This window comes from Ursus arctos, unplaced genomic scaffold (genome assembly GCF_023065955.2).
Source record: "Ursus arctos isolate Adak ecotype North America unplaced genomic scaffold, UrsArc2.0 scaffold_14, whole genome shotgun sequence".
In the NCBI taxonomy this organism is placed as follows: domain Eukaryota; kingdom Metazoa; phylum Chordata; class Mammalia; order Carnivora; family Ursidae; genus Ursus; species Ursus arctos.
The window spans coordinates 2,916,640-2,931,035 of record NW_026622808.1 but is presented as its reverse complement, the minus strand read 5'-3'; the positions used below and the strand labels follow the sequence as shown (position 1 = coordinate 2,931,035).

The 14,396-nt window shown below is 45.8% G+C and overlaps 1 protein-coding gene across 26 annotated transcripts in view; it reads left to right on the top strand.

The window, feature by feature from the left end:
* The window catches only part of NCOR1 (nuclear receptor corepressor 1), a 154,045-nt gene that overhangs the window by 119,682 nt on the left and 19,967 nt on the right, over positions 1 to 14,396 (top strand). For 21 of the 26 annotated variants that reach the window (XM_057311292.1, XM_057311290.1, XM_057311285.1 and 18 more), the window contains 11 exons: positions 3 to 104; positions 435 to 535; positions 2,720 to 2,888; positions 4,873 to 5,013; positions 6,364 to 6,447; positions 6,934 to 7,190; positions 7,536 to 7,896; positions 10,051 to 10,278; positions 12,689 to 12,898; positions 13,355 to 13,504; positions 14,018 to 14,128. In XM_057311292.1, the coding sequence (XP_057167275.1) occupies positions 3 to 104; positions 435 to 535; positions 2,720 to 2,888; positions 4,873 to 5,013; positions 6,364 to 6,447; positions 6,934 to 7,190; positions 7,536 to 7,896; positions 10,051 to 10,278; positions 12,689 to 12,898; positions 13,355 to 13,504; positions 14,018 to 14,128 (1,914 nt within the window). The remainder of the gene's footprint in view (positions 1 to 2; positions 105 to 434; positions 536 to 2,719; positions 2,889 to 4,872; positions 5,014 to 6,363; positions 6,448 to 6,933; positions 7,191 to 7,535; positions 7,897 to 10,050; positions 10,279 to 12,688; positions 12,899 to 13,354; positions 13,505 to 14,017; positions 14,129 to 14,396) is intronic. The other 5 variants (XM_057311300.1, XM_057311299.1, XM_057311286.1 and 2 more) reach the window with 1 other exon arrangement.

The following is a 14,396-nucleotide window of genomic DNA, read 5'->3' as shown; positions in this document are numbered from 1 at the left end:
AGCTACTGTGCCCTACATCAAGCAGGAAGAATTTTCTCCCCGAAGCCAGAACTCACAGCCTGAAGGTTTATTGGTCAGGGCACAACACGAAGGAGTGGTCAGAGGTAAAATACGCTGTCTGGCAGAAATAGTGAACTTTTGTTCCCAATAAATGTATTCGAGTAAGTCATTAAGATGTCTTAATGTTGGGTTTTTAAATTAAAGCCTTCACATTCTAAATTTTTCCTTCTATAGAAAAATACTTAAAACTTTGAAATTCCATATTTCAGCAGCCCTTTTTAATAATTGCAATTATTTAAAAAGTGCATTTCAGTAAAACACAACTATTCTTTTTGTACTGCTGTTTTCCTTCTCTTACCCCTCCTCCTAGTAGGGGCTGAGTTTTGTGTTTGCAGTGGTACAAGGGGTAACGTGCTCATTTCGGTTTCATGCAGGTACCACAGGAGCCATTCAAGAAGGGAGTATAACTCGGGGAACACCAACCAGCAAAATCTCCGTGGAAGGCATCCCGTCCCTGCGGGGCTCAATCACTCAGGTTAGTTGTGATCGTTCCTGATACACTGGCCAGTAGCTAATGAGAAAACTGGAAGTCAAGTCTCCAGAGCTCCAGCTGTTCCAGCAGTATCGTTCTGTGGTTAAGTCACTTGTTCTGGATTACGGGTCTGGTCTCAGTGGTAGTAAACCCAGATCCGTAACCTGTCTGCAGAAAGACTTTAATGTGATCACTTTGACCACCAGCTATATTATCTATTCTGTGGGTCATTTGAAAAGCTCAGTGATTTGCAAATTGGTAGAAAAAAAAAGTTCTGATTGATGCGGCTCTTACTGTCTTCCTGGCAAAACTCGTATCAGGTGTGCAGCTCAGGTGGAAATGGAGAAGAAAATCCTTATAAATTATTTGCTTACTTTTGCCCCCGTGGAGAAGGTCTGCAGTCCCAGCACATAAGGCACCTGGCTGGGGTCTTGTGCTAAACTGGGAGATACGGGCGACGTTGATAGAAGCTCCAGAAGTCAAGTATCTTCTTCCAGTTTCAGGCTCAATAAATTGCCGGTTTTGATTAGGAAAAGGTCTTTCTTTTCCTCAGTTAGATGAGTTAGATGTTAATTTCACTTGGAAATGTGACAGTCCATAGCCTCTTTATTATTGTTGATCTGGGAAAGGAAAATTCTCTTTTGGGAAGTCATTGTAAGCAGAAGCCTGTGCTTTTGCACATTGAACCGGTCACAGGTTTCTTGTTTTATTTTTCTTCCTTGTCTTTTGTCCTTGTCCCCTAGGCCAGCGGCTAAAGTGTGGCTCCCAGGCGCGCAGCATGTAACGGTCAGGCCCCACCCCACGTTTCCTGAAGTCTCCTCTGTGGGGGCGGGGCCCAGCAATCTGTGTTTCCCCGCCCTCCCGTGATTCTGCTGCGTGCCGTGTGAGAAGCCCGCCCTGGGACCTCGCTGATCAAGTGTAGTCTGTGTCCCAGAGCGTCAGCATCGCTTGGGAGCTTGTTAGATTAATGCAGAAATTTTAGTTCCCCCTTCAGACCTATGAATCAGGTCTCCATTTTAACAAGACCTGGTTTACGGAGTAGATGGCGTAGTGACCTAGAAAGTTATGTGTGAACTCTTCCCATCTCTCCTTCTGCATTTGACCCGAGACTAGTTTTCAAAACAAGCAAACACATTAGTAGTAGAGGCAGAAGAGAAGTAAATGCCTTATGCATGTTATCTTGTTCATTTTCACTCTAGTAACCAGGTTGTGGTAGGAAGACAGAATGAACTGGATGAAGTGAGGCTACGCTTTTTCCCTGTTTATTTTCAAACCAGTCTGTTCTCATGAAGTGAGCACTTCCAAAATGGGTGTTAAGGATTTCCAGATGTTTACTGCTCAGCCCATTGAATGGCCGGACAAGTAAATGTTTTGTTCTTGTCATTCTTCCTGCTCTAAGTGTGTCGTTTCAGATTGTCCTCATGAGAGTTTTGGGGACACCAAATGTGTGAATGGGCTAAGTCTGGGCCTGCCATGCCCATTGCAACCCAAGCAGCTCACTTTTACAAAGCGTTGTACCCAGTAGGTTCCATGAATGATTTCTCTGGAAGGAAGAGTTTACTGCTTAAAGGAGGGGTCAAAAAGAAACATGGCTGTAGGTAACCCAGAAGAGGACTAATTAATGATGGTGAAGATTGAGAGGATGTGACCTAAACTGAATCCATAGCACAGGATGGGGGCATCTGAGTTTTGTCGTTCCTGTCGCCCCCTCCCCCACTGGTGACCAGAGGTCGAACCCAGCAGACAGTTTGGGAACTGCAAGTTCTTTTTTCCTCTTAACACAGTGTGAGAGAAGGTTGCAGTATTCTAAATTTAAAACTTAATTTATCGTCTTATTTTTATTAGACATTTTGAAAAAACATTACACTTATATGATTTTTGGCCTTCAAGACAAGGTTGTTTTTTTTTTTTTTTTTTCCTGAGAGTTAAGAGGTTTGATTTCAAGGTGGGGAAGAAAGTTGATTTGACTCCTACACCTGTCCGCATTTTATGTTTTGTGGGGCAGAGTTCAAGGACGAAGGTACAGTATTTATGTTTATAAAAATTTAATGTTTGGTTTCCTCTTGTGTCTTTGTCCTTTCTTCTTTGAAGATATGGATGGATCTTACTCTCAGTGTGGTAGGTTAAGTTTTCTAAGCATCTCGTGTCTCCTCTAAACCTGAGTGTGTGTGTTTGATTTGATGGCAGGGTACCCCAGCCCTGTCACAGGCCGGCATACCAAGTGAGGCGTTGGTGAAGGGGTCCCTTTCTAGAATGCCCATTGAGGAGAGCAGTCCTGAGAAAGGCAGAGAGGAAGCCGCATCAAAAGGTCATGTTATTTATGAAGGCAAAAGTGGACACATCTTATCCTACGATAGTAAGTATGATGTCTGTACTCTAAAGCCAGTGCTGTGATGGGGGACTAGAAACATGGGCCCTGGTTCCCCACGTACTTGTTTGGGGGAGTTTGTTCTCCCTTCTTGTGAAGTTTTGTGAAAATTTAATTGAGACGGTCAATGAAAATGATAAACACATCAGCTATGGCCGGTTGACTTAGCCTAAGAAAAGAATCTTTAACTTTAGTAGAATCACTTTTATTTTATTTCATTTATTTTATCTATTTATTTTTGAGATTTTATTTGAGAGCGAGCGAGCAAGAGAGCGAGCACGAGTGGGGGAGGGTCAGAGGGAGAAGCAGACTCCCCACTGAGCAGGGAGCCTGATGCGGGGCTCCATCCTAGGACCCTAGGATCATGACCTGAGCCAAAGGCACATGCCTTTTTTTTAAAGATTTTATTTACTTATTTGACAGAGAGAGACAGCCAGTGAGAGAGGAAACACAAGCAGGGGGAGTGGGAGAGGAAGAAGCAGGCTCCCAGCAGAGGAGCCTGAGGTGGGACTTGATCCCAGGACCCTGGGATCACGCCCTGAGCTGAAGGCAGACGCTTAACGACCGAGCCACCCAGGCGCCCCCAAAGGCAGATGCTTAACCGACTAAGCCACCGAGGCGCCCCAAGAATTAGGGAGTAGATAATAATCTGATAATCCTGGAAAGAGTATTGAATTTAAATTTTTAATTTAAATTATTTTAATGTCTGTGTGTGTAAGCATTTTCTTCAGATGTATTCTTAGGTTACATTTTCTCATTAATGTTACAAGAAAGACTCAGTTATGGTTAAAAAAAAAAAGCCGAGTGAGGGACTGGATTTGAGTTCCGTTTGCGACTGTTTTTATGATCTGAGTAGTCAATAGTCATGTTTTATCTTTCTCTTTGAATACAAAGATGTAAGGTATGTGAGCACACAGTGCCTGATGCAAAACACAGGGTAACTTTCTCATTTCCTTCCTCCTTTCTTGTTTTAACATTTCTGGCCTATGCTGATTTACATTTTGCTTCTGGAGGAAGAAATTAACGCACATTGCCTAAGCCAGAAATGTAGATGTCATCCTCGACACCTTGTTCTCTTTCCACATCCAGTCAGTCACGAAGTGATTTCTGTTCTCTTTTCTGAATTCTCTGGAATCCATCCATTTCTCTGTGTTCCCCACTGCCACCGTCATCTTTTGTCCGAATACCTGGGCAGCTGCCCCTGACCTCCCCACCTTTAGTCATAACCCATATTCAGGACTGTATCACATCCCTTCCTGCTTGACTCTTCATTGCTTTAAGATCAATGCAAGCCCCTTACCTTGACTTGATCTCCCCCCCCCCCCCCCGCCACGATCTGCTGCCAGCTCCTCTCCCAGACCGTCCCCTTCCCACTTTTCCCTTGGTCCCCTTACACTGCCTTCCGTGCACGCTTCCTCCAGCTCCACTCTGCCCACTGGCCACGCACCGAGCTTGTTCTTTGACTTCCCACACTCTGTCTCGCCTTGGCGTCTGCGTGCCTCTGCCACCCCTTCCTCCCTTACCTCTGACGTAAGCATCTCCACCTTATCCTTCAGTTCTCGGTCTGCACATTACTTCTTGTAGGCAGCCTTACCGGGGCGTTTTAAGTGTTAGGTTCCCCTTCCAGCATTCTCACTGGACATCGTACCTCTCTTTCCATAGTACTGACTATGCTCTACAACAGTTCCCTAGTACTTGATCGGTATCCGCCACGATGGGGTAAGTTTCACGAAGGAAGGGACTTAATTTGTTAACCTTATCTGCAGCCTTGCTCATTTATGCCTGGCACTCAAATACATTTGAATTGATGAAAAAAATTTCATAAGTATCATCTACACAGTAGCATTTTGTAGGTTGACTGGCTTTTATATTTTTATTTTTTATAAGATAGACTGTGAAATTAAGATAACTGATTGACTATAGAGTAGGCCTTGGGCTCTGCCTGAACAATTCTTGTTTCTGTGTTCTGCAGATATTAAGAATGCCCGAGAAGGGACAAGGAGTCCAAGAACAGCTCATGAAATCAGTTTAAAAAGAAGCTATGAATCGGTAGAAGGAAATATAAAGCAAGGGTTGTCAATGAGGGAGTCTCCTGTGTCAGCACCGTTGGAGGGTAAAACGTTGTTTCCAGAACTTTATTTAAGATACATTTAATTTTGTACAGCAAATTTGCATGGTTGGGTTAGGTTATATTCGGTCTCTGTCATTTCTACCTGAAATTTATATTCATATTAACATATAAATGAAATTATATTAATGTATCATTATATTAATAATATAATTAATATACTAATAATATAATTAATATTATAATGTTATATTAATGATATATAATATAGTACAATTAACACTATATTAATATGAGCTTGTTGATATGTTTAAATTTATATCCGTATCTACATCTAAATCAAGTACGTGACAGTGGTGGAAGTAAACATTAAACATAATTGGCCATATCATAGGAAACTGGTAGAATTCTCATATAATTTGTAGACTATTCCTGTGAGGGTTAAGTGAGGTGAAAAGTGCAAAATTCATTCTAAATACTTTGTTTTATTGTGAGGCAGTTAAAGCGGTGTAATAGAACGAAGACCTGTATTTGAATTCTGGATGCACTGTTGTCTGGTGAATTTCACGGTGCGAGTTTCCTCCTCTGTAGATGAAGGAATTGTAGTTACTGTGTGACGATTTGAGACAGGTGTCCAAACTTGTGCTGACCACATGACAAGCAGTCACTACATCATACCTGTGGCTTTATTTTGTTGGTGACTCGCTTTCTTTAAGTCTTAACCTACCTCAACTGTTTTAACGTTAATCTAGGTGAAATACTAAAAACAGTGTAAGGATTCCTCAGTCTTAGAAATCCTGTGTAATTTTCTAAGAGCTGGATTTTCTCTGTATTAAAAAAAAAATCACTTCCCTTTACTTTAGGGTAATTGCAAGTGGTTATTTCCAATCCTTGATCAGATTTATTGTGATGTGACACGAAACTTCTTAAGAGATTATTTACAGCTTTCATTTTGACTTGCATGTTTTCGTTGATGCATTTCACCTGGTTTTGAGGTACCACGCCCAACCTTTGTGTTTCCCTTTCTCAGAGGTCTGTTTCAGGGCTAAACGGTGATTCTCAGCCCCTCTGTGTGTCTTCTCACCTTGAGAAAGAAGCATTGGATTTTAGATGTAGTTTTGAAAGTGTCTTTCCTTTTTGATTTTTAATAGATGTGTTCTGTGGCTATTTTCTCTTTAGGAGAATGTTTAAAAGGGAACAATGATGTCACTTTGGGTACTTCCAGCTTTTATTTTTTTCCATGATATTCTTCTGAATAGTTCACAAATTTAAGATGATCTCTCTTTCTCCATAGAGCTTTTATCAAAAAGTACATACTCTAAGGTCAGTATAAAGTATATGGGAAGTGACTTTCACATGATGTTTAATACTTGGATTGCTTTCTTATTTTGAAAGGGCTGATATGCCGAGCGTTACCCAGGGGGAGCCCTCATTCTGACCTCAAAGAAAGGACTGTGCTGTCTGGTTCCATAATGCAGGGTAAACTTTTTGCTCGTTTTGGCTTTTATTCACGACTGCCTCATTGGCAGAGTAGTTTGGCATTAATTTGCAGTGCACGAAACCTGCTTTTCAAGTATTTTCCCTTTTGAAATAGTAGATATTCAAGTCTTGATTTTAACTCTTCTGTTTCTGAGCTACATAGTTTAATTGAAGATGTTAGTTGCCTAGGCTCTGCATAGAGAGACATCTTCATTATGTAAGAACCATTCTCTGATTGTGATGAACAGTGTATTCAATCTTGAACCACCCGAAAAAAATGACGACTTACGAATATTTAAGGATGTGTTGTAAACAAAATTGATTAGAAACTGCAAGATGACAAGGTATTCATTTTTTTAAATAACAGAAAAATATATGTATCAGAATTTACTGTTTTAGCAATTTTTAAGTGTGCAGCTCGGTCGCATTGTTATGCAACCATTGGCCTTATTTTAATAAGCATGTTTCTTGAATTCTTTCTTGAAGGCACACCAAGAGCCACAACAGACAGCTTCGAAGACGGTCTTAAATATCCCAAACAGATTAAAAGGGAGAGTCCTCCCATACGAGCGTTTGAAGGCGCCATTACCAAAGGAAAACCATACGACGGCATTACCACCATCAAAGAAATGGGGCGTTCCATCCATGAGATTCCACGGCAGGATATTTTAAGTCAGGAAAGCCGAAAAACTCCAGAAGTGGTCCAGAGCACGAGGCCGATAATCGAGGGCTCCATCTCGCAGGTAGCCATGTCGGGGTGCTGTTTGTTAGCCGTTCCGCCCCACACTGTGAAAAATTCATGGAGCATCTTAAAAAGCATGACTTACTAATTATAAGTAGTTCTTACGATGTCAGAGCTTTTGGAAGTAAATGTGAAAGTTTTATGTATGCTTCATTGTTTATCTTGTGTCTGTACTGTGGAACGTATGTGCGAGAGAGTGCGCAGCTCTGGGACTGTGAGCATGTGACTGAGACAGCCACACCGATAGTGAAGATGGCACGTTATTGCCGTGAGCCGGGCTGACCTGAGGTGGAAAAATCTTCGGACGCCTCGAACTGCCTGTAACGTGTGTTTTCTTTCCTTTTAGGGCACACCAATAAAGTTTGACAGCAACTCAGGGCAATCTGCCATCAAACACAATGTCAAATCCTTAATCACGGGGCCCAACAAACTCCCCCGTGGAATGCCCCCCCTGGAAATCGTGCCGGAGAGCATCAAAGTGGTAGAGCGGGGAAAGTACGAGGATGTGAAAGCAGGCGAGCCAGTGCGCTCCCGACACACATCGGTGGTAAGCTCCGGCCCCTCCGTCCTTAGGTCAACGCTTCACGACGCTCCCAAAGCACAGCTGAGCCCAGGGATTTACGACGACAGTAGTGCGCGGCGGACGCCTGTGAGTTACCAGAACACCATGTCCAGGGGCTCGCCCATGATGAACAGAACTTCTGATGGTAAGTTACTCTTCGGTCCTTGCTGGCTCCTTTTGATTGTGCTTTCCCGCCTCCGGCAAAACGTCGACGGCAGACTGTTAGCTGCGGATTACCCTGAGATCTGTAGGTCGTGCTCGATATGAGGGCTGTATGGAAAGTACCAAATGAAAAGTAAGGATAATTGTAGGTAAACTAGCTACTATCTTAATCAGGTGCAGAGGATGCTGGAGCCCAGAAATGCTCTAGAATAAGTACATTCTGAGAGGGGCTTCTCAGCTCCTCCTGCAAGGTGTTCTGGAAGTCGGCGTTGACCGTTGTTTATTCAGCAGCATGCAGGCCGCGGAGCAAGACTGCCCGGACTCTAATTAAGGTTCTTCTCACTGTGTGACCTTGGACGAGTTTCTTCACTTTCCTAGGCCTTAGTTTCCTCATCCGTAAAACGGCAATGCGGTGTTCAGACGTGCCTCACTAGACCGTTGGGAAGCTCAGATGAGGTCATGTGTTGGAAGGGCTTGGGAAGGAAAGGACGGCGCTTGGCGCCATGAATGCGAACTTAGTGTTGCCGTTGCTGCTGTTGTCGGTACCCGCGCCCCGCCTCCCCTCGCTTTCTGCTGCTGGCAGGACCGCGAGTAACACAGGAGAGGCTGAGGTGTACCAGGTGGTCCCTGGAACCGCCTGCGGCGCTAACAGCGTGCCCGCTCATCCTGTCTGGCGTTGTTGCGGTCCGTGTTTGTTGAGGGCTCCCGTGCGAGGTCCTGGCTGGGCGCTGCGGGAGCTGGGAAGGTGGAGCGTGTTTTGCGCGGGGGGAGAGGAGCAGCCTGGAGGGAGGAGAAGAGGGAAGCGTCCGCCGGGGAGGTGGGGTGGTGAGTGCAGAGCCTGCTGAGGGCGCTCACAGGGGTGTGGTAAGTCCCCACGACTGGTTTTGTGAGGCGGCTTCGCGTAATGGTGGCCAAGTTGCTGTTATCCGTATATGAATGATGAGGTGGTGGTGGTGACTGCACAACACTGAGTGTATTAATGCCCCTTTAAAATGGTAACTTTTACGTTCTGTGTGTTGTACCACAATTGTTAAAACAGTGCAGGGTGATGGCCAGTAAGTGTCGGGTTATGGTGTTCATGGGGGGGGTGATCTAGTAACTTCCGAGTCACATCGTTGGAAAAGAAGAGGCTGAGGTAGGGAGGTGGTTGGTACTGGCGAGCTCACGAGAAAGGCTTTGTGGAGTCCAGGGCAAGGAAAAACTGCGTACGTAGTGACTGGTGGGCAGCAAGGAGGGGGCGGCACAGGCAAAGAGAGGGAGTTGTGACTTGGTACACGGGGGATCGAGAAGAATTTGGAACGGTCAGGTCATTTACAGAAAAGAGAATCATTTATGACGGGATTTAAAGAGGAGTGTTGAACTTCATTTTTAATCTTCACGTTAGGTGGTAAAATGCTGGTGCTGTGACCCACAAGGTGGTGATCTCCGATTCTCAGGAGCCTCTGCTCGTTCTTCGCAGTTGCATGTTTTACAGGATTGAATATTAATTGTTTGGTGGAAGCAGATAAAAATATAAATACAGTCTGTATTTGGTTGGGTGAAAAATGGATAAATACAGTTGACCCTTGAACAACACTGGTTTGAACTGTGCAGGTCCACTTAATGTGGATTTTTATTTTTATTTTTTAAATTTATATATATATATATATATATATATTAAGACTTATTTTTTTAGAGAGAGCACATGAGCAGGGGAAGGGACAGAGGGAGTCAGAGAGAGAGGTAAGCAGATTCCTCACTAAGCGTGGAGCCCAGTGCAAGGCTCGATCTCACAACCCTGAGATCATGACCTGAGCTGAGATCAAGAGTCAGATGCTCAACCAGCTGAGGCACCCAGGCGCCCCTCTCTTAAAACTTTCCAATACTTTCTTGTCTCCAGCTTACTTTATTGTAAGAATACAGGATATAATACGTATAACATAGAAAATACGTGCTGGTTGACTGTTGATGTTCTCAGTAAGCCTTCCCGGTGAGTAGCAGGCTGTTAGTTTCGGGTGAGTCAGAAGTTACGCGTGGAGTTTTGGCTGTGCAGAGGGTTGACGCCCCTAATCCCTACGTTGTTCAAGGGTCAGCTGTATAATCTTACTTCCCAAGTTTTCTTAGGAAGTTGTGGTGTTGGCTTTTTCTTTTTTTTCAGTTACGATTTCCTCTAGCAAGTCTACCAACCATGAAAGAAAATCGACCCTGACCCCTACGCAGAGGGAGAGTATCCCAGCGAAGTCTCCAGTACCTGGGGTGGACCCTGTAGTGAGCCACAGCCCCTTCGAGGCCCATCACAGGGGCAGCGGCACGGGAGAGGTTTATCGGAGCCATCTTGCCACACACTTGGACCCGGCCATGCCGTTTCACAGGGCTCTGGATCCTGGTAAGCACGGGGTGTGGCAAAGAAATAATACGCCTGTATGACCTTTCAGCCCCGATTTATTAAAGTATAATATGCAGACTGTTGCATTGATCATTAGTGGGCAGCTCATTGAACTTTCGCACCCTACACACCCCCACGTTAGCGGTTCTAAATCCAGAAACAAAATGTTACCAGCACCCGTTACAGAACTGGGAAAAAAAATAGGTATGGCAGTTGGCTAAGCTGATTGAAAAAGTGAGTCAGTGTGGAGAATTATTTGTGAATGACACAGACGTACCTTAAACGTTTAAATTTACAACGTAGCTACTAATTTACGAGTGTTCCGGTGGAAGGTCAGGGTCTACTGATGAAATCTCTCCCTGGTCTTCGTGACGTAAGTGGTACTCACGTTTCCTTCCAGGTTTCATTTTTTCTTCTTGTTCTTGTGTTTTAAAAGATTTTATCTATTTGAGAGATAGCACAAGCAGGGGGAGCAGCGGGCAGAGGGAGAAGGAGAAGCAGACTCCCCCCTGAGCAGGGAGCCGGATGTGGGACTCAGTCCTAGGACCCTGGGATCATGACCTGAGCTGAAGGCAGACGCTTAACCGACTGAGCCACCCAGACGCCCTTAGGTTTCGTTTTTTAAGTGAAGCTAGAATTTAAAGCCACTTCAAAGCAATTGAAATACAGAATTCCTACAGATTTTTTTTCTCAGTCTTTCAAAATTGTCTCGTCCATACCTGATTCAACTTCTATATCGAGTCTTTCCAAAGCAGTCAACTTAGTTTCCAAAGAAACCATTCTTTTCATTCTTTCTCAGCAACCTCCAGATGACTTCATTAAGTTACATAATTACACTAGCAGGTACAACTGGAAGGAGCTCTTGAACAGACCAACCCCTCTGACTGTGCGTGGACATACTTATACGTGTTGGAGGTGCAGGAGTCTGTAGGTTTTCTGGAGAGCTGTCTGCACTGGGCACGGGCAGTGGGCTCCCCAGAGGGAAAGGAGCCCTGTCAGCACGTCGGTGGCTGACTCGACCCATCCATGTGCCAGCGGCACTCTGTCCTCCCCGTCTTCATCCTTGCTCCTCTTGCCCGCTGTGCCCTACTCAGATGTGTGTTCTCTGCTCGTACCTCTTCTCCGACCTAACTTCCTTGTTTGTTACATCCTTCAAATTGAAATTGGGACACAGGACACCCGTGTTTTACCGTGGTCCTTAGGGAGGAGGTTTTCAGTAGCAGTATGCCAAGATTTCTAAGGGTTACTTACATTTTATAGAAGCAAGGTACCTGTGGAAAATATTTGTTTTTTTTGGAGGTTGTATCAGTGGCATCAAATTGTCTATCACTTGAGAACATTAGGTTTCAGACGAGTTTACACGTAATTCTTCAGGGACTGTCTCCCAAAACTGAGGCAGAAGTTCCCACAGAGTCCCCTGAAAGACTTACCCTGCTGCGAGTTCTGGGTGAAGAAAGGGGAAGCAAACATTCCAGAAAACTTATCATTTGTTTTATATATATATATATATATATGTTTTTAAATATATTTAAATATATAAAATAGTTCACTCAAGTTTTCTGGCAAAATTGAAAGTGTATATTTTAATGTAGTACTTCTCATGGTCCTTCATTTTATTTGCTTGTTATTTTTGAGCTTGAGCTGAATTGAAATGTTTTGAGCAGAGAGACGTCACCTTCTCCCTTTTGCCATACATACCTACCCCTTGCTAGCAACTCGTGTCGTGCTCTAACCCACGTTGTCAAACTGTGGCCAAGAGGCCAAGTCCCGCTGCGGCCCATTTGTGGGAGTAGAGTTTGGTGAGAGCACAGGCACACGTCTGTGGGTGTTCGGTCTGCGGCGGCTTTCATGCAGCGGTGGCAGGGTGGAGTAGGTGAAGCAGACATATGGTCCGTGGAGCCTGAGATGTTTACCATCTGGCCTTCTGTGGAATAAGTCGGCTCATCTCTGCTCTAAACACACGCACTAATTCAGTGCTTGTAGACAAATCATTTTCAGCCCCAGGAAAGCCATTATTTGTCACAAAGTGTACGCACGTGTCTTTACGTTTGGTTGTGTCGAATGATCAGTACTCCAGAAATTATTTGCACACGCAGCTCTTGGGAGACCTAGGTGAACGTGTAGTGAAGTGGCGAGGATCGAAAGCGCAGCTGCTTGAGAAGTTCCTTAGCTCCTGTCCTCCCAGCGAAAATGTTCTCGCTTGTCCTGGGCCTAGTTGTCCCCCCTTTACCGTGACGTCTGACGTTAGAATGCGTGTACTCGTCTCGCTGACGAGTCCGGGTGCAGCGGGAATCTCCGTCACTCCCCGCGGCGTCCTGGCCACGCTAGAGCTGCCCGCGCGTGTCTCTCTGTGGGCGGTGTTCAGCGCACGAATTGCCCCTAAGTGCCTTTCTCTCGTTCTGTCCGCCAGCAGCCGCCGCTTACCTGTTTCAGAGACAGCTGTCCCCAACCCCCGCCTACCCCAGCCAGTACCAGCTTTACGCCATGGAGAACACCAGACAGACAATCCTCAACGATTACATTACCTCACAGCAGATGCAGGTGAACCTGCGCCCGGACGTGGCCAGAGGCCTCTCCCCGCGGGAGCAGCAGCTGGGGCTCCCGTACCCGGCCACCAGGGGTGCGTGTCTTTCCCTTCGCGTTTCCCGCGGTGCGTTAGGTGTACCGAGTACCGAGGAGTATTTGCTGAGTGAACAGTGGAACGAAAGAAAAGGCAGCCCTGTCCTTGCCTCTGTAGCTTGTAGCCCTCAGGGGCGGACAGAGAACGCGTCAAGACGGAGTTTCGGAGAACACTGCCGTAACCAAACTACCTGAAGTCCTTGTTTTATCAGTTCGCTGTCTCTCCTAATCTGTCCGTGCTCCGAGGTGACTCATATGGGGCACAGGATGTCATAACCTTGCGTAGATTCAAAGAAGGTCTTACAAAGTCACGATGATCTGAACGGTCTTTATTTATACTGTATGCAAAGTATCGTTGGGTTGTGGAGAGAAACGGTTTAGAAAAGCCACGTACAGTTGTGTATCTCTGGAAAAACGGACATTTAACATCCTTTTATTGTCTTTGTCGTCCGAGCAGGAATCATTGACCTGACCAACATGCCTCCGGCCATTTTAGTGCCTCATCCCGGGGGGACAAGTACTCCTCCCATGGACAGAATCACTTATATTCCTGGCACACAGATTACTTTCCCGCCCAGGCCCTACAACTCTGCGTCCATGTCTCCAGGTAAGAGGCCGGTCGCACCCCCCTCTGACAGGACCAGCGTGCCTACATGTTGACAGCGTAGCCTTTGAAGGCGTTTGGGGCACTTTCCCCCCGTTTGGTCCGCTGGGTTTTTTTGGTTTTGGGGGTTTTTTAAAGAGAGAGAGCGGGGGGGTGAGCAGGGGGAGAGGGACAGAATTTGCTTAGGGGGGAGCCTGACGTGGGGCTCGATCCCACCGCCCTGAGATCACGACCTGAGCTGAAATCAAGAGTCGGATACTCAGCCAACTGAGTGCCCCTGGTCTGCTATTTTTCACTTAATACTTAATAATAATTGTTACATGCTGTCTGTCACCAGATACGCCAGAAACATCCCAGAAGCTTGTGTTAGGTGTCACTTGTCATCCAAGACTCTTAAACTGTCTACATCTTAAGTTTGGAGTGTTTTGAAGAATTTTCACTTAAAAATGTGGAAGTTGTTCATATCTGACGGGTTGGTGTTCTTGTCTCTAAGTTGCCGATTTTTATGTTTTACAGGCCACTCGACACACCTTGCGGCGGCCGCAAGTGCGGAGCGGGAGCGGGAGCGGGAGAAGGAGCGGGAGCGGATCGCGGCGGCCGCGTCCTCAGACCTCTACCTTCGGCCAGGTGAGCGTGCCGTTGTTCGTGCCGGGGACACCCCTTGGTCATCGGTACGCCGGGGCGTCGGGTGATCTTAAACGCAGGAATGAGGAGCTAGAAAGTCACCTTGCGCCTTAAGTGAGGTACAGGCCAGAGGGCCGCAGGAGTGGGAATGGCGCAGACACGAACTTCGAGCAGGAAGCTGAGGTTTTCACGAGGAAGGCGTCGTTGTTTCTGGGCCCCGGCATTTGGCTACAACTGCGCCTGAAGGTCCTGGGCGCGGAGCGCGGTAAAG